The sequence below is a fragment of the Serinus canaria genome, chromosome 2, assembly GCF_022539315.1.
Source record: "Serinus canaria isolate serCan28SL12 chromosome 2, serCan2020, whole genome shotgun sequence".
In the NCBI taxonomy this organism is placed as follows: Eukaryota; Metazoa; Chordata; class Aves; order Passeriformes; family Fringillidae; genus Serinus; species Serinus canaria.
In genome coordinates this window covers 47,107,855-47,127,819 of record NC_066315.1, presented here as the reverse complement: position 1 = coordinate 47,127,819, position 19,965 = coordinate 47,107,855, and the positions used below count along the sequence as shown (strand labels likewise).

General features: G+C 44.7%; 1 protein-coding gene across 1 annotated transcript in view; it reads right to left on the bottom strand.

Annotated features, from left to right (window-relative positions):
• Positions 1–15,051: 15,051 nt before the first annotated feature.
• SEPTIN7 (septin 7) overlaps positions 15,052–19,965 on the bottom strand; it is a 63,041-nt gene continuing 58,127 nt past the window's right edge. Inside the window, exons 12-14 of the mRNA XM_018920696.3 lie at positions 19,272–19,407; positions 16,582–16,721; positions 15,052–16,060 (exon numbers count right to left, since the gene is read on the bottom strand). Of these exons, the coding sequence (XP_018776241.1) occupies positions 16,021–16,060; positions 16,582–16,721; positions 19,272–19,407 (316 nt within the window). The 3' untranslated portion in view covers positions 15,052–16,020. The remainder of the gene's footprint in view (positions 16,061–16,581; positions 16,722–19,271; positions 19,408–19,965) is intronic.

The following is a 19,965-nucleotide window of genomic DNA, read 5'->3' as shown; positions in this document are numbered from 1 at the left end:
AGCTGAGCCAGATTCAGGTGGCTTCCTGAGTTCAGCTGCACAGAATTAAGCATCCAGGTACACAGCTCTTGTACACCTCTCACTCAGCACTGCTGTACTCTTCAAGTGCTCCTCCAGTCAAACTGCATTCCTAGGGTTCCATACATCTCCCACGGTTGTTTTCTGAAAAATTCTTTTCAGCCCCTTTTGCCAACAGAAAATTGTCACCCTTTACATCTTTCTGAAATGGTTTCCAGGTGAGCCACAAAGCATCTCATCACACCATCCTGCCCTCCCTCCCAATATCTACCCAGAAAAACTGTTCTAAGCCATGAGCCAGCTAACTCACAGCAGAGGAGATTTAAAACCTTAACCCTCACTGCTTTATTTTTCCACCAGATTTCATAATCTTCTTCTTTTTTGGTTTCCACTGCAGCAATAACAACCCACAGGCATATTTAGAAGGTAAAGAATGCTGTGAGAGGAGCTCTAACACAACAACTTACAGCCCAAATCTTTCACAAATAAGTACTTACAGTAAGAGCATGAGCACCTAAAATTTTAGGATTTAATCTATAGGAAATAAAAATGGGAAATAGTATGCTATGTTTAAAACCTTACTTTTCTTTCCTCTCTGGAGTCTGACTTACCTGCCATCCCTGCTCTCAGATGCTGAAATGGCTTCTGAGATCCCTGGTACAATAGCACATGGAACAGACCAGAAAAACATCCACAGCAACAAAAAAACCTCAAACTCCTTACCTGGGAAAGGGCCTTCAGAACTTTATATAACTTGGCCCCACAATTGGCAGCTACTGGGGATTAAGTCCCAGCAGAAGGAAATCAGCAGTGACTCACTATTACCACTCCAGGAAGGTGCTGGGATCTCTGTGCCTGGAGAGGATAGATGCACTGAGCCAGAAAGCAGCAGGAGAACACACTGGCCCCACCAGGATGGAATAGGGTTGGGTTTCTCTGTGCGCTAAATCTGTCTATTCCCTCTGTAGCCCCTAGAGCAAAGCCCACCAGGAGGCAAGGTCAGCCTGTGTTACCTGATCAGTAAAACCAGGTAGATGGTAAAAGGGCAAATCATGACATCATATTTTGAAAGATCTGTGTGCTAGGCTGGGAGCCTGGCTGCCCTACTGCTGCTCTCATGAGATGAGGAGGGATTGGAATGTCCTGTCATGCCAGGGATGGGTGTGCATGGGTTTTCTAAAGCCTGCCAGAAGAGAGGAAGCAGAAAGGGCTGGCAAAGGAGGAAGGCAAGGCTTGCTATTGCCTGCCAGTGTAGGGAAATCAGGAACATTATCCTGCTGCCTGGTGTAAAGGCTTTGCAGAGCCCAGAAAAGTTGATGTGCAAGGCTTGTGAATGCCATCCCTTTCCCACTGCTGAGCAGGTGGGCTAATTAAACAGGCCATGCTGCTAAATGGTACTGAAATTGCACAATCTGGATCAGTGTGACAGACTTCCAGCAGGGCCCAACACGTCAAAAAATTGTGATTACTTTTCCACTTCTGCCTGGAAATAACGTCTTCATGGAGCATCCCCTGTGGCCACCTGCTACTAATGACCAAGGCCAGCACAGGAGCAGCTCCTGCCACCAGCACTGCTTTGGCCCATTCCTTCTTACCTGCAGGTGGGGATGGAGGTTTGGGACCATTTACAATTCCAGAGGGAAGATTTGAACTCTCAGCAACGTCTGACTTAAGGAAAGCATCACCAAGGATTAAGCTATTCGGGCAAAGCATGGGCACATAAAAGATGGAAGCATTCCACACCAGTAACCACGGCAGAACCCCTCATCCCACACCTCCCCACGGCCAGGAAAGGCTTGTTGATTGCTTTGCATCTGCTTGTAGGTCACACTGACTGAAGCTGTAACATCCTTGAGAAGGAAGTCAACAGGAACACAGAGGACAAGGAGGAAATTCCCGTAAACACCACTGAAACTGCTGTAAAAATAGATGGGAAGGGTGCTGGTTCCTGATTTACTATTCCTTCCTGTGACTTCCCATCCACCAGACTCATTCCTGCACTGTGAGAGCTGGGATGGACAGCTTTCCATAGCAGCTGTTCCGGGACAGCAGCCAGCTGACATTGCCTGTAGATGGATGTTTTTAAAGCTATTTGGCTTCCCCTGAGTTAAGATAATCAGGGTGAGCACTGCTGAGAAACTTCATATCTAAGCATAGAGCAAGGTTGTAATGGATGATACTCATCCATGATCTCAGCTGTCTCCACTGGGTAAAGAGACCTTTTTCCCTGCTTGAGGAGCAGGAATCTGAGTTCCCAAGGAGCTGATGGAGAGAAAAAGCCACACTGCTGGGAGCTGGACACTGCAGCAGTGCCAGCTATGTCCCCAGCTCATTGGAAGGGGAGCCGTGCACCTGCTGGGTGAGGATGAGCAGTGGAGAGCAGCTCTGATACTCAGCCCAAAGCTGCATCTTGCTTCACCCGATGACTATCTAGCAATTGGTTTTCAAAGACATTTTTCACAGGCTGTTTCCTCCCTGAGGTAGCAACTCAGCATTCAGAGCTGCCAAGAAAATGGCATTCACCACATTATTCCCTTGGCTGCAGCCCTGCTGGCTAGGGGGAAGGACATAGTCCTGTTCCAGGGGTTGATGAGAAGCTGCCTACTAATAGCTCAACCTTCCAGTACTTCTCACTGCTCCGTGCTCCCTGTCAAGCCTGGGAAGTGACCACAGCAGGGCTTCAACAGCCTTCACTGGTGTGGGGCAGGACTGTCAAGAGGCACCTCTTGCCTATGTCCCAGCCACTGGGTCTCAGCACAACCCAGCTTCTTCACAGCGCAACCTACCTTCTTCAGGGCTTATCTGGCTGCACACCTACCAAATCTGCTTGCATTTATACTGCGGGGAAGCCCAGCTGCAGGGCTCTGAGCAGCCACAGGCAGGATTTGCAGGGCTGTGGAGAAAAATCCCAGCTTTTCCTCCATTATGTTATGTCCTTGAGAACTTCCATTTGCTACATGCATGGGGCAAATCTGTTCAGCCCATGTCTGACCACCACAATGCCTTTCCTCCTACAATATTCTAAACCAATATGGGATGGTCCAGCCCTGCCTCTGTTCTGCTCCAGCAGGCCTTATGATTTCAGGGCATACTTTTTTTTGGCCATGAAGGTCTTCTGCCAGGATGTATTAAGTCAGAAAGAAAGCTGGGAAAAGGCTGCTTCATCCATGCATTCTCTAGCACACAACCCTAGGGCAGCACTGCTTTCTCCCAGCCCTAATTACCCACACCTCCATTTCGGTGCAAAGCCAGGAGGAAGACTAATTGCTGAAAGCAATTGCCAAGAAACCCAACGTATCCACAACCATTGTGCTGTTTTTAGCATCTTCCATCCAAGAATCTCACAAGCGTGTGACTGAGGAGGTATTTTTGCCTTCCTCCCTCAGCATTCCAGGCAGGACAGCTGGTGCCTCTGCAGTGTGAGCCACTCACTGGTGGCTGCCGTGAGCCTGGACCAGCAGCTGGGCCCGCTGCCAGGATTGCCAACTTCCAGCTCCCAGCAGGCTGGGACCCCACAGCTGAACCAACCACCCCATTTCCCCATGGGGTTTAGTCTTTGGGGTCAGAGGCACGGTGGTGTGCTTGAAATCCTCCCCCAGTGCTTCTGTAAAGAACACCAGAGATTATTAGGAACAGCAAATATGAATTAAGGACCAAAACAGTGCAAAATCAAGTGGGTATTTTTCAGATGAACAATAGGTGAAGGCTGGCCACAGCTCTCCTGCTGGGCAGAGCGCTTTTTCATACATGCCCAAGCTGCTGTACCCAGAGCTGGGCTCTTATGGAGCCCTCCAGATGCAGAGCTGGCCAATAAAACAGCAAACGAGAGGCAGGGGTCAGACCTCAGCCAGCACTCAGCACCCCAAATCCTCCAAATCCAGCCTCCCTGTCCCCGTGCTGCTGCCCTTGGTGTGACAGAGAAAGCCATGCATTGCAAGGGTCCCTGCAAGGCTAATTCCTCACAGAAAAATCGGAATGGTGAGGCCAGCAGGACCAGGGCCGCGACCACCGCCTGTGCTCAGCACCAGTGAGGCCTCACCCTGAGCGCTGCGTCTGTGCCTGGGCCTCACACTTTAAAAAGGACACCGAGGGGCTGGACAGTGTCCAGTGAGGGCAACAAGGCTCTGGCAGGTTTTGAAAACATGCCTGTGAGAAATAGCTGAGGGAGCTGTGCTTCTTTAGTCTCAAGAAGAGGAGGCTCTGGGGGCACCTCATCGCTCTCTAGGAGCACCTGAAGGGAGGCTGTGGCCACGTGGGGGCCGCTCTCTTCTACCGGGCCTGCAGTGAGAGGGCGAGAGAAAATGGCCTTAAGATCAGAGAGGGGAGATTCAGATTACATATTAGAAAAAACAATCAGTGTTAGTGTGGTCAGGCGTTGAAACAGGCTGCCCAGGGAGATGGTGGGGTCACCATCCCTGGGGTGTTTATGAGGCCTCTGGCTCTGGCTGATGTGGGTTAGGTGTTCCAGTGGCAGTGCTGGATAGACACATGGACTGGATGATCTTAAAGGTCTCTTCCAGCCTCGACGATGATTCTGTGATACTGGGAGAGTCTCTCTGCACACGTATTCCTTGGTAGGTACTGCCCAGCCCACGCTGGATGCTAGTTCGTTCAGACTGATGGGTGGGGGAACAGAGGGGTGTATGTCACTGGCTTTCTTGAGAGGCATCAAAATAAAGCCAAGGTCTGTGAAAACCCCTGGGGTTTCAATCAGCCCAAACCCTTCTCTGACAAAGCAGTGATCCTGAGGAAAAGGACGCAGCCTCCTGACTCTCATTTGGACAAAGTCAAAGGCCAGCAAGGCTGTGGCAGGAAGGATGATGCTTGATAAAGGGTGACTACATATTATGCTGGAGAACAAGAACCTTTTCCCTCTTTGGGATACATTAATAAGGATATCTCTATTTTTAAGACATCAGTGAGAGCCACTCGAAGCACTCAGCTTGAAGCAGCAGGGAGTTAATATCCCTGACAGAAATCGCTCCTCTGGGAAATCAGCCTTCAAAGAAAGCCCAGCACGCCATCCATCCTTTCACGGCGCGCAGCAAATCGGCTCAGGGCGCTGAAAACCACGGCGTGTGCCCGTCCTGCGGCACACAGCAGCCGGGATGCCGCCGGCGGCACACTCAACAGCGGTGCCCTGGGACGAGGCGTCCTGCAGGGGCCTGAACCTGCGGTGATTGCTCCCGCTCTGGCAGCTGCTGCTCCGGGGAGCTGGGAGATGTGGCAGGAAGGGCCGGCGCCAGCGCCCGGATCCCGAATTAGGTCAGTGGAGTTGAAACATCTGGCCCCGAGGCTGCCTCTCTGCGGGGATTAGGCACAGGCGCCACGCAGGCACTGCGACACAAACACCCCGAGATGCAGCTTGAGGGGTCGGACATCTGTGCTCTCCCTGTGGCCGAGGGGCTCGGCGGCTCCCTCCCAGCCGGGAGACTGCGTTCGCCTGTCCCATGGTGCTGTCCCAGCCAGGCTGCTCGGAGGCACTGCCCTTCCCCCGGGCGGCTGCGGGGTCAGTCACCTGTGAGCCACTGTAGTACCATGGGACGAGTGGCAAACGTGAGCAAACATTCCCGGGAAACGAGGAGAAACCGCCAGAAAGGAGGCATTGGCCAAAGGAGCTACCCAGGAACTCAGGAAACCCAGCTTAGTCATGGGACAAGGCCATGGGCAGGGGGGATACCAGCTGCTGAGGGACATTCCCATTCACCATGCAAAACCAGGGCCAACTTTTTACATCCCGTATATAAACACAGTGTCTCTATATAAACTCACATAAATAAAGACATACAGGACATTGCCCTTGATTAGCATTTTAAGCAGCTCAAATTTCCTCGTTTCTCAGTCGTGAGAAGGCAATTAGGTTTTCTGTGTGGTTTTGGCTTTTTTGTTTCTTGTGGTTTTTTTTTTTTTTTTTTTTTTCCTTGACTACAGAGCAGCAGCAACCAACACTGCCAGGTGGTCCCTTCCTGACATTCTGCAATGCTCTTGGCCAGCTTGGGCTGCTCTGTGTGGCTGTGGATTTCAGGCCAGTTTAGTTCAGGGTTTTGTCTTTGCCACTTCCATCGGAGCAACCTGAGGGGCACAGAGTAAGACGTTGTATTTCAATGCCCTGCTCAAAGCTCAGAGAAGGGTACTTGTGATGCTGTATCCAGCTGGGCTGTAAAACCTCCAGGGATGGAGCCCTCACAGCCTTCCCAACCACCTGGGCTCCTGCACAGCCACCGTGGGGCCTCCCTGAACTCGCTGTTCATTGACAGCGAGTTCATTGACATCCATCAGGTATCAGTAAAATGTGAAATGTGGCATCCACATGTGGTCTAACAAAGTGCCAAGAGGAGGCAAAGAACCCTTCTCTCGACCTACGGGCCGTGTTTCTGCCCGCAGGAGTGGGAGGCGCTGCTCTCCATCGCTGCCAGGGCACACTGGGAGCTCACACTCAGCTCCTGCCCTACCCCCAGGACTTTCCACAGCGCTGCTCCCTGGCCAGTCCCACCCCAGGTGTGCTCTCAAGAATTAGTCCTTTCCCCTTGCAGCAAGTAGGAAGGAGCAGGTTTAACACCTGCTCCTGCCTTTTCTGAATGTGAAAATTAAATTTCTAAGTACACAGGACCACTTTTTTGCATGCTTTCTCCATGCAACTGCATTTCTCTAGCTTCATGTGGCTAGGGATTGTCCCTGTAAATAGAAAGACAGGAAGACATATAAACCTGGATTTAGGAAGAACAATGGTTAGAGAAGGTTTCAAAAAGGAAAAGTTTAAGGCAAATGGAAAAGAGCAGTATGAATCACACACCAGAAATACAACTACAACAAGAGCAGAAGGTGAAATAGAAAGTGGAAACAGGTCTATGGCCAATGCCCATAGCAATCCTCACTGCCTACAAACACTTTGTGACTTCATAAGCTGGCCTCCTCACCCAGATCAAATGAAATCCCCTGAGCTTCCAGGCATTTATTGTTGATCATCTGTCTTTACAGACAGAAATATTTTAGTATCTCTTAAATCAGTGTCATGTGTGTCTCTTCTGCAATTTCCAGGAATTTCTGGGCTGCCTTTACTCTCTGCACAGCAACAGACATAATCTTTGTTGTACCACAATCTTGTGATCTGACATAATTTTCTGGCTGCTTCTTTTTCCATAATAGACTCACTTCATTTGTTAGGTCCTCTGTGTTCAAAACAATATATAACCTTACCTCTGGCCCTCAAGATTCTCTGTCAATAAGAAGAGTTTGAGAGCAGAGACCAAGTGTACTTCATAAGAACAGAGATGTAAGATGAAGACGGCACAGAGAAGAAATTACTGGGGTTCTCTTTGATTCACCAGAATTAAACTACTTGGCCTGGACTCTGGGCCCTCCTATGCCAGGAATATAATAATTTTAGGCTTTTTCAAGTAGTTTTCATTTAAAAATTAGCTTTAGCCTTCCCCACTTTGAGATAAACCCCAAGTGTCTTTCCCCACCCCACCAGACTGAGAAAGGTGGAGGATGAAGCACACAGAAACAAACAGTGAATTGAGTCAGTGGGTCTACAGGAGCTTTTTTGAGAAGCTGATGTTCAGAGATGTCTGAGTTAGGCTGAGTTAGGACTATTTATGAATTTGTGGTGCCAAGGATTGCAATAAAGCCACCATATATCAGGCCTAACCACTGTGATATCAGAGTGGTGCCATTTCAAGTTAGGGCTTGAATTCACATTTACAAGTGGTTTTTTGTGGCCCACTCAGGCCCACAAAAGACTTGAGGAGCATACTGAGATTTAGCAGTGGGAGCAGAAAGAACAGCAGCAGCAGCAACACCCTTTAAACAAGAGGCTTGATGCTTCATTAAAGGCAGTATGAACAAGACACATGGAGTCATGTGCCTTTAAAGCGTCATCCAGGATGGGTGCCCAGCTTGCAATCACATGCATCCCAAACACATGGCACTACCGTGTAGCTCTGCTACCTCCCATCTCAGCTTCAGGACGCCTCTTCCTGCAGGCCTTGGGACAGCTGAGCAGTATCCCTGTGCCCAACAGCTGGAAAAATAAGGTGGAGAGCTGGAGCACATGAGGAGCCATGAACAGGAACACATGAGGGCTGAGTGCTGCTTGCCCAGCACAGCAGTCCATTCCCAAGTGGCTTTCCCTCATTATCCCCTTGCTCACTGGAGCAACAAAACCCTCAGTACAAGGAGCTGTTGCAGGCACAGTGAGGAGAGGAAAGGCGAGGTAATGGCCGGGGAGGACAGTGGGGAGGTGGAGGAGAAGAGCAGGATGTGTGGGGAGGAGGCAGCTCAGTAGGGTCATTTTCCACAGACACATCAATCACTGTAGCAGGAGAAGAAGAGGCTGGGGCAGGAGAATCAGGGCATGACCACAGGGAAGGCAGCAGGAGGCTGGGGAAACAAGGGCAGGATGAGAAAAGTCCTGGTGCTCACGAAGCTGCTCTGCAGGGAAATGCTGGGAATAGGAAAACAGAGATGTTTTTCTCAATTGCCGATTTGAGAAGCCACTAAAACACACACCTGCTCACATTCTTGTATTTAGGGAAATCTTTTTTTCTGCATCTTTCCCAAACCAACTAAAGCCAGCATGTAGGGAAAGCATTTGTCAGTACACATGGAGGCATTCCCATGTGTACTGACAAATGCACATATCACTGATTGACTTCAGGTTATTCTCAGTGAAGACCATTCAACCACAGGGGAAGAAACACCTTCTCTAAACAGGAAGTATAGCACAAAAGTCAAGACACTTTCCTACTGTGCTTCTGGCAGACTTTCCTTTGGAGGCACTGGCAAGGTGCTCCCAAGAAAGGCAGAGGCTGCAAAAAGAGCCTGAGGTTTCTATTTTTCCAAAAGTAGGAAAAAGAAACCCTTCATAAAAACCTAAGATGAATTTCATCAGGCAGAGGATGTTGCCACCTGCTGCTTAAGTAAGGGCTGACTATTTAAGCTCCCTGTGGTTTGGGTCATTCCTGGGATTTGAATTTTTGTGCATGTTCCAGGGACTAATAGGTTATTTTTTTTTTTTGCTCATAACTCAGGTGCCAGCAACTCCTCTTCCACTGCACTGCTGGCAAACACAACAGACCACAAAACACTCATTTCTTTGCACTCTTCTCTGTAATCAGGTTTGCACATCAGGTGGCTACCACGGCAAGCAAACATCACCTGAAAAGTCTCCAGCTGAGCCCAGCTGTTTACTTAGCTGCCACTTTTTCCCTGGTGTCAACCCAGCATGAGGTGCAAACCTTTGGAGAGAGACAAATCTTGAGTGCCCAAAAGCAAATTAAAGACAGAAGGGACTTTTAAAATTATTTTCAATGAACTGTTTAAAAGTGTATGGCCTAGACACACTAGGGATAGGAGTGAAATTGCTGCTATTTGCAATTCAAAGAATTAGGTAACGTTGAGAATTAGAATTATTAGAGCATTCATTCTTTGTTCAGGATTAAATAAAAATGCTGATGTTTCTGTGAGAAGTAGCTTGGCAGACAATGAGAAGTGAAATAAAATGAGCCTGGGTTGCTCTGCAGTCAGAGCTGATGAAACAGCAGCGCTGAATTTCTATTCCCCCTGGTAAAATGCTTCTGGGGAAAAATCTATTAACACAACCATCTGGAAGGAAGCCTCAGCTGCAGAGGCAGTTGGGATACTGGGGACAGTGGCTGTGGCCAGGAAGGAACAGCAGGGACTATGCTACACCATCTGTAGGGACAGGGGTGAAACCTCACCAGGGTCTGGTGCACAGGAAAGCAAATGGAAATGCAAAGCCCTGGAATCATGCTGATTTAATATGAATTTAATTTCTGTAAGGTTTCCAGATATGATGAAATTACTCTGCACTGGTTCATTTTCTGGGGTCTCAACCAGTTCCATGCAGGGTCTAAAATCACCAACACAGCAGCAGAAAGGGAAGGGAGGTCATGCCATGCCAACATTCAATTCACTGAAGCTGGCTAAATTAGCTTCATCTACTTTGCCAAGACTCCATCGCCCTGCCTACATCTCCTGCAAGTAAAGAAAATTTTGCCTTTGCAGGGAGGCACAAATCTCTCTTTCCAGAGGGAAAACTGAGGAAAACGACAATTTTAGGTGACTTTCCAAAGTTCTCAGAGGCCTTTACTAATCATGTGAAGGCCTGAATGCTGTCAACACAGTTCTCAGGCATGGCACATACAAAGCAAGTTTTCTTCTTCACCAGGAACCATAGAATGGTTTGGATTGGAAGAAAACTTAAAGCCCATCTAGCTCCACCCCCCTTTCCACAGGAAGGGCCACCTTCCACCAGGCCAGGTTGCTCAGAGCCCCATCCAGCCTGGCCTTGAGCACTTTCAGAGATGGGGTACCCACTACTTCTCTGGGTAACCTGTTCCAGTGCCTCACCACCCTCACAGCAAAGAATTTCTTCCTAATATGTAATATAAACTTTCTGTCAGTTAAAAACCATTATTCCTCCTTGTCCTATCACTCCATGCCCTTGTTAAAAGTCCCTCTCCAGCTCACTTCTAGGGCCCCTATGGGTACTGGAAGGTATTCTAAGGTCTCCCTGGAACCTTCTCCTCCAGGCTGAGCATCCCCAACTCCCTCAGCCTGTCTTCACAGGAGAGGTGCTCCATCCCTCTGATCATCTTTGTGGCATCCTCTGGACTTCCTCCAAAAGGTCCATTTCCTTCCTGTGCTGGCATCCTAGAGCTGGATGAAGCACAGCAGGAGGGGTCTCACCAGATCAAAGGGTCAAAATCCTCTCCCTCTCCCTGCTGGCCACACTGCTTTGGATGCAGCCCAGGACACATTTGTTTTCTGGGCTGCAAAGGCACATTGTTGGATCACACCCAGCTTCTCATCCATCAGCACCCCCAAATCCTTCTTCTTAAGGCTCCTCCTCTGCCCAGCCTGTATTTAGCTTGGGACTGCTGCAACACATGCAGGACCTCAGATGGAGTCAAGTCTGGGGAGAAGTAATTCAGCAGCTCCCCAAGGAGAGAAAGAAATTCCTAAGGTTTCCAAATGAGAAAGTCTTGAGAGCAGAAAAAGGATTCCTCTTGCCTCTCTGTAATCTTGCTACACTACAAAAATCTGGTCACTGTGACATGACTGCTTTTTCCATTTCCTTTCATTGTGAAAGGCTGACTGGGGCAGAGGGTATCCGAGAAGCCAGAGAAATTATATTCCCTTAGTAAAGCAAAAGCACAAGTTTTATCTCGACCTATGTGGTCGAGCTGTCCCAGGGCAGGCTGAAATATGATCGCCTTCATTAAAAAACTGCCCAGTCTGCACAAAGCAAACATCTTGGCTGCCTCAGAGACCTCTCCAGATGACAGTGCAGAAGTGATATGTTACAGAACCAGAGCTGCTTTTTCAGTCAGGAGGGGAATGGATAAAAATTTTGACTTGGTTTCCTGTCAGTCAGCAGTTCCTTATGATATTGCTCAAAAATCTGTTCCACTGGTCATCCCCTTTTAATAGTGCAAGGGAAGAGAACAGGGTGCGGCACACAGAAATTATTACAGCTGCAGCCACCACAGCAGCACTGCCTGGCACCCCAAGCCACTTGCAGGTCCCCCAGTGCTGCTGCTGGGTCCCCACCTGTAGTCTCAGATGCCCTCCTGCATCCCCTCCTGCTCATGCAGAGACACCCCAGGCAGCTGTGCATACCCAATGAACGGATCAAACTCTCCAGGCTCACAGCTATATATTCCTGGGACCTCCTGGGACCACAGCAAGGAAAAGCCTTCTGTTCACTGGGCTTATTCTCTGCTGCCCAGAGCTAAAGAGAGCCAATAGGATGGGAACAGTGTTTTTTTCCAGCACCAGCAGTTGTTTAGATCTGGGTGTGGGGGAGGAATCCCATTGGCATCCCCTGAAGGTGACCTGTGCCATTTTTACCAAGACATAACACACACTTCTAATGATGAACACTTGTGACTAGTTAGAAGCAACGGAAGCTGCCAATAGGAACAAGCTGAGTAGTTCCTGGGAGAAGTAACCATGTGGGAACAGGAAGGCAGGGTGGGCAAACCCACAGCATGGAGCAAAGCTCCAGAAGTGCTCCATTCCTGAAGGTGCTGGCAGGGGCAGCCCATTTTCAGGAAGAGTAGCACAGCTGAACCTGGTGTGAGGAGCAGGCTATCCTGATGGCTGGCCACCAAACCTACCAGCCACCCAGCAGAACAGGATACTCACCAGAACATAGGATGAGGCAGGTGTGGGTTGTGGAGAAGGGAGCAACTGCCTTTGCTGAGCCTTAAACAGCTTAATGTCAGGAAACACAGATGTTGGCAGTGGAGAAACGTCAACAGCACGGAGAGAGGCTTGGAACGCCCAGAACTGTGTGCAAAAACAATCTCATCAGGTAGTTCACAGGGAAAAGAACACCCTTTCCTTGGGCACTAACACAGCCTGCCCCCACCACCCACAGACAAATCGGCCTGACAATGCTGCACAGACAAGAAAATGCACCCTTCGTGGACTGGCTTGCTCCACAACTTCAGCTGCACTTTCTGCTTATTGTCAAAGCATAAACCAGTGATCCAGCCCAATTCTTGACACCTATAATGATTTATCTGTATTGAAACCTTTGAAAGCATTATTTCAAGCCATTTATTTAAAGCCGTATTTAAATCTGATTGAGGGGTTTCTTCAATCAATGAAGACAAAGGCAATCTAACAATTAAGAATCTCTTATGCTTACTGTGAAAATTATGAAGGGGAAATGTAGATTTGCCTCATTCCCTGAGGTGCCTGATTGAGGAATGGTTTTGGCAGCCTGACCACAAGAGTACTCTGGTGTCATCTGAACCAAAGAGGTCCAACATGTGGCCTTTCAAGGAGTCAAGGCATCAGCAGCTCACTGCTTATCACATGGGAAAACTGCAGTGAAAGCCAAAAAGAACTACATCACTCCCTTGGAACTTTGTATTTCATGCTGGAAGCAGCAATTTCAGCACCCTGAGTATCAGGATGCTGAACCTCCATTGCAGCCAACCAGATAAGCTACCCAATGTGGGAATGTATTTTATATCAGAAGAAAACCTCAAGTTTGCAGTCTTTACTCACCTCTTCATATAAAAAAATATAAATGCATTTTCATACCTATATCTATCTAAAATGGAATATACCTATCCCCCATATTTAAGTGCAATTGCACATTCAACAGGACTGTTTGCAGTGCCACATTTAGCAGGAGGAGGATTATTTTCTCTCCCTCACTGCCTCTTTCACAGAACATACACTAAGCTGAATGGAGAGCTTCATTCTCACGAAACCAGCAAAATGTCCAGCCCCACAACTACCTGGGACTATGTTATTGGAACAACTCCTGATACAGAAACACCCAAAAGATGCACAGAACTGCTCCTTAACAGCTCTTGCTCTGTGCCTCTGCAGAGCAGGTGGTGTTTCCTGCACGCTTTAAAAGAAAGAGGAGACAAGTCCAGTGACACCTGGATGCAACAGGTTTCTGGCTGATCAGCATACACACCACAAAACCTCTGCTGCATGTGCTCAGAGTTCTGACACTAATTCAGGGAAATTTTAGGACCCAAATATTAGCATGTAAAATGAGTATTGGCTTTGCAGAAATAACACATTTAAATGTTTTGTCAGTGGAAGAAAAAAAAATAAACCTTGGCTGTCTCATAGAGCTTCTTCAGCTTACAGATTTAGTACTGGCTACATAGCTGCTGTTGCAGAGGTTTACACATCATTCCAAATTTTACTTTTTTAATACAAAAGCCCTAGTGCAGCCCAAACTCACCATGAAAAGCCAAAGCATTTAAAAGAAAAGTTGAGGTGACAGAAGTCTTCCCCAAAACGGCAATGCTCTATTTCAGAAGAGAACTCCTAACACCTGCTCTGCATTTTCATTCAAATACAAATGCTGAGTAATAGATTACATTTCCTAGAAAAGCTGCGGATGCTCCATCCCTGGAACTGTTCACGGCCAGGCTGGATGATGCTTTGAGCAACCTGGTATAGTGGAAAATGTTCCTATCCTTGATGTGGGAGCGGGAACTAAACTTACAAAACCCTTCCAACCCAAATCATTCCATGATTCTATGATTAATACAGAAGATCCAATGAGCTTATGTAAGTTTCTGATCACCCCGAGTGTGTGTGAGAGACTACAGTGTAACAGTAAGGAGAATGAAAACCAGCATAGTGAAACCAAGTCTCCTGATCAAAGACTTCTCTACTTCAGAGCAAATGGGGATGCTGAAGTACCAGCATATATCCACATAGTGTGCATCCTCAGTTTTGATGAGTCCAAAAAGCAGTTCAGAATTCTGTCCTAGATGGTAACTTTTGCCTGGTTATTAAATTATTCAATTTATTGAATTAATCTGAAACTTGAGGGGCAGATGCAGGCAGTGTGCATCCTCTGAGATGCATCACAGACCAGATTTTGCAATTCTATTTACTTGCAAGAGAAAGAAATGTCCACTTACTGATACTCAGTGTCTTCTCTAAAAAAGAGATAGGCAAAACATCTGAAATGAGTTACAAGGAGGCCCTTATGCAGGCTACTGAAAATGCAATTGCTTTGAGAAGCTAGCTGAATAAAACATATTTCTGCAATCATAACTCATGTAAAAGAAAAATTAACAGAAATAGAGCAATAACAGGGATAATACAGGGAACATCTGCCTAAATAAAAGATATATTCTTCATTATTCCATAGTCAAATAAGACATAAGAAATCCCCATCAATTTTTAACAACTTACAAATGTGTTGTTTCCCACCCAGATCCTCCTAAAAGCTTGCAGAAGGCAGTAAGAAGAGCAGGAAAAGCAGGACTGCCAGAAGGCGAGCTGGTGGGATACAGCACAGGATGTGCAGGCACTTGGTGCCCTCTCCTGGGCATGACAGAAAGATCCTTGTTTAGCCAATTCAGAGCATGGCCATGGAAATGGGGTCTTCTACATCTTAAACTCATTCCTCAGATGAAATAAAAGCACAGGTCAATCAGAGAGAAAGTTCACATCTTTCCAGAGAAGTACTCAGCTGTTCAACTCCATTACAACTCCTGACAAAGCAGCGTGTTACATCACAACATTGTTTATTATGTAACTTTTTACAATACAAACAAAAATACAGAAATGCAGTATATGAATACAGCTAAATGCAAAATGGTGATGTTTTTCTCGAGGCCATATTCCCATTTCTAGTAAAATAAAGACTGCACACAGGTAGAAACAGGTTGGTAGTTAACTCCACAATTTTGCCTAGAAATGACCTATAAATGCGTTTTCCTGCTACTTACCATAAAATGTAAAAAGGGAGTTAAAGGAAAGTTTTACTCACTGGTTCCTACCATATGAAAGAAGCTATATTCTATTTAGGAGGGCCAATATATGGAAAATATCTAAATTAAATGTTATTACAAAAAATGAAGCAGTAATGAGATCCTTCTGGCTAAAGAAGTTACTAAATGAGAATAGCATATATTTAAAGAATCCAAAACATAAAAGGGTTGTTATAAAAAGCTTAGGTGCACTGTAAGCTTACAACTTTTATTTTTCCATGTGTCCTTTTAAACAATGGAAGTGTCAAAAATAGGGTCAACTGTGTTAGACTAAATTACATTATTGTATATGCTGCACTGAATGGAATTTTTATTATAATAGAGAAGCATTGTTTGCATCATATTATGGCAATTTATCCTCACTAAAAACCATCTAGAGTCCTGCATTTTTTGATATCCTGTAAACCGTCAAACCACCAGAACATGATTGTACAACAGTAAAATGTTTTCTTTTGCATTAAAATGACACCTGTTTAAAAAAAAAATGAAAAAAGGTACTTAGAGCTGTTATTTTTCCAAGTACACAACACCCTAGACAATTCAAGGCATCTCATTCTCCATCAAAATTAACAAAAATTTGTCATGCTGTTAAATCCATTACTATGGATACGACTGGTGCAAAATTGGTCAAACGGATCCAACAAACACTGATGTCCAGGCTGGCATATTGGCAACTAATACATAACTGGTGGTCAAAATGATGCATTTAAAATATCTTCCCTTTCTTCTTATTCTTTTCCAAGGTTCTAAAATGACATTAAAAAAGAAAAAAGGTTTGTTAAATAATGCATGCAAGTTCTGATTTTTTAAAAACATATATGCACCTTTTAAAACAGGCATTTTAATAAGGCTTTTACTGGTTACAATGGATGAAACTTACTGAGTACACAGTACTTTTACTGTGTGAATCAAGCAGTGCAGTTATCACGAGATTTCCCCTCCCAAGAACTGAGGGAATTAAACATTTTAATTCTCAGAACTTTAATTCTCTATCCCTCAGAAGTCTTGTTGCAATCTATCACTATATTTTTTTTTTCAGAGATATATATATGTGTGTGTGGGTACCATGTTTTTGCAGGCTAAAACCTGTTTTAGAAGCTAATAATTTTCCCACTATTGCTGAAATATGGTCATTTGTAATTAAAAGCAGTTAAAGATTTTTCTTAGCTTTTAAGTGACACCTCTATAGTGGTCAACAGCCATGGATGGACCATCACTGTCTCAGAAAGGTACAGAACTTTTACTGCAGAACAAGACTCCAATCTACCTGGAAGAATTCTGTTGTTCCAAAATACGTTGTTGAGCCTCCCAGTTGGCTTTCTCATCCTCAAACTGACGACGCTTTTCCTCCAATTCTTTGTGTTGTGCCTCCAAATTCTTTTTCATTTGCTCATGGCGTCGCTGCAGCTGTAGAAGATTATGAACAGATTCAGCAGGTGCAGAAAACACAGCAACTTTTGGAACTAATAAACATCAGCAAATAAACTTACTAATGCAACAAAATTACGTGTCATATTTTTCTTCAGAGAAAGTAGCTCAGACTAAAAACTCTAAGGTGATAGGTACTGCCAGTAACAGAAACCAAAAGGTTATTAATCCCACAGCTTCATTTTACAGTTAACAGAAAATGTCCCAAATGCTACCCAGTTTACAAACAGAATTTGTAAGCAGCTATGTTTGGCAAATAAAAGGAAATTAAAAAATACTTTGGTATTTGATGCAAACACTAAGCAGCAAATTGCAGAGTGCTTGAGTATCACTAATGCATAAAAGAGCAACATCTTTGACTTTCTGTGGGGGCAAAAAAAACCCCAAAATATGGATTTCATCCTATAGCATTAACTATATTGTGGATCTATTTGGAAAAAAAATTAAGTGGATTAATTTATTCCCTAATTAAATGAATTAGTATTATTGATAAAGTGAATTGTCTACATTTCAAAAGAGAATAAGAATTCTCTTCTGCAAGTTGATGGGACAGACTGATAATCCAAGGTGTTGTATGTAAGGATGGAAATTCTTGTCAGAAGAAGTGATTCCTTTCATGTGGAAGAGTGCTTTTTTGAATTGAGTTAAATCATAGAATGGTTTGGGTTGGAAGGGACCTTAATGATCATTTAATTCCATCCCTCCTGCCAAGGGGCAGGGACCTGGATGCTCAAAATCCCATCCAGCCTGGCCTTGAACATGTCCAGGGTTGGGGTTCCCACAGCTTCTCTGGACAACCTGTTCCAGTGCCTCATCATTCTTATAATAAAGAACTTTCTCCTAATATCTGATTTAAACCTACTTTCTTTCAGTTTAGAGCCATTCCCCTTGTCTGGTCACTCCATACCTCTGTAAATAGTCCCTTCTCCATCTTTCTTGTTGGGTCCCTTCAATACTGGAAGGCCACAATTAGACCACCATCAAGCCTCCTCTTTTCCAGGCTGAACAATCCCAATTCTCTTAGCCTTCACTCATTCAAGAGCTGCTCCATCCCTCTAATTGTCTTGGTGGCCTCCTTTGGACTCACTTTAACAGTCCCATGTCCTTCCTGTGCTGGGACCCCAGAGCTGGATGCAGCCCTGCGGGGGAGGGGGGGCCTCACCACAGCTAAGTAGAGGGGCAGAATCCCCTCTCTTGACCTGATGTCCACACTTCAGAGAAAGAGATATAAAACTCCCTCTTTCCTTACTCTCTTGCATAACTCTGTTTTACACAGCCCTTTAAAACCTATTTCCTTTTAGACATTTTTACATGGCACTGTCTGTTGCCTACTTGCCATGAATGGTGAAGAAAAAAGAAGAATGAATTGCAATGAACATAAAAAAACTGGTGTTACAGGATACATTCATTCAAAAAGTCATGAGATAGTACATGAAAACCAGAAATATTTTTGTATTTCACGTAACAAGGAGAATGTGGACACCAGAAATATTAAAGGGTTCAAAAAGATTCAAGACAGAACTCAAAGAAAGGATAAATCAAGTGGCTACAAAAACCATGATCCAGATAGAACATATAGCTTTAAAATTCTCAAACTGCTGACTGGCAAATATTACTATTCATATCCTTATCTATTCAATTCTCAAAAAAAAAAAAATCTAGACTAATTTTTTTCCTTTATCCAGTATGCCTTGGCACCTTACAGAGCCTAGGCTGCCAAGCATTTCAACTACCCTTCCAAGTTTCCTCATTTTTCCTCATATTTGGAGACAAACTTTCTTAAGGAACTTTGACAGTTCTGAACTTCTCTATTAGGCTTCTTGTAAGAAACTGCTTTCCCAAAACTTAAAAAATTATTTAATTTTTAACTTTTACTTAAGACGTTTTACCTAAACTTCAAACCATAATAGTCCCTTAAAAAGATCATTTTTCAGAGCCCATTGAAGCCTATAAAAAAACAGTTTCACTGTGAGGACTTCACCTGGAGATGACAGAAATTAGAGTTATGTATCCGCAGAATTTATTCAAATGGTACCAAAACACTGACAAAACCAAATCCCTGACTCTTCCTTAGCCTAGTAATTCTCATTTAGGTGAGATGCCTATAGGCATTGTGTCCAATTCCTGAAATGCTTTTTCAATACACACAATAAATTATCATTATTGCATTAGCTTATGTAAGCCATAAAAGTTTCAAAAACTTATAAAATCACATGGAAGAATAAGCACAAAATATTCCAAAGAAAAGGGAGAAGAAGAAGGTAAGGAAGATAAGGAGTATTAACTATTTTCAGTCATAACATGCTATGACTGAAAATAAAAATGGAACACATGTGAACATGAAATTCCACTTTAACTTTAGACTTATACTATTCCAAAAAGGCAACAAGCTGAGGAAGAAGAACAATGTTGTCTTTACACATATAAACCAACTATGGAACCAATTATGTTGCAAAGTCTTGGCAAAAACTCCCACCTCTAAACTTGGTCAGCCTCAAGTTATATTGGTGTTTAAAACATTTTGATTACCTCAGCTTCAGAGTCCTTAAGTTTCTGAACTTTTTCTTTGACTTTCATCTCAAACACCTGTTCCATTTCCATTTCCATTTTCTTCATTTTGGCTACATGCTCCCTCCTTTCCTCCTCCATCTGTGCCAATGGGCTCCTGCCATAAATCCAGAAGAAGCAGTTAGCTAGTAAGAACTTTTTTCCCTGTCTGTTACATTAGGACATCTGGAAAAAGCAAGATAAAAATGCTGAAGCAGTAACATAAACACATTGCTGTAGGCACTGCTAGCTTAAATTCAATTTACATTATTATATTAACTTTTCGATAAACTTTACTCAAAAAGATATGTCATACAATGTCTTTTCCTCCCCCACAATTGATTTATACTACATTTAGGTTAACAGAAACTGTTGACTTTCTATATGTAGAACCACCTGGTCATGGGAAGAGAGGAAATGTTAAAACAAGAAAAAGAAAATTAGCATCTTCCAAGTGATCTTCAGGCATCTTTTTCTTCCCCATAATTCAAATACATAAAAAAATTAATGGACATAATAAGAAAATTACGAGCACTGCAGACTTAAGTTCTATTTTCTCTCTAAATCTCCATTGTTGCCAAGTGAGCCCAAGAGACACTTAACATTGCAACTGTGTTGAATGCTCCGGTCATAGTTTTAAAGAGATCAGCTTTGAAAAAAAGGTCTGGGCAACTGA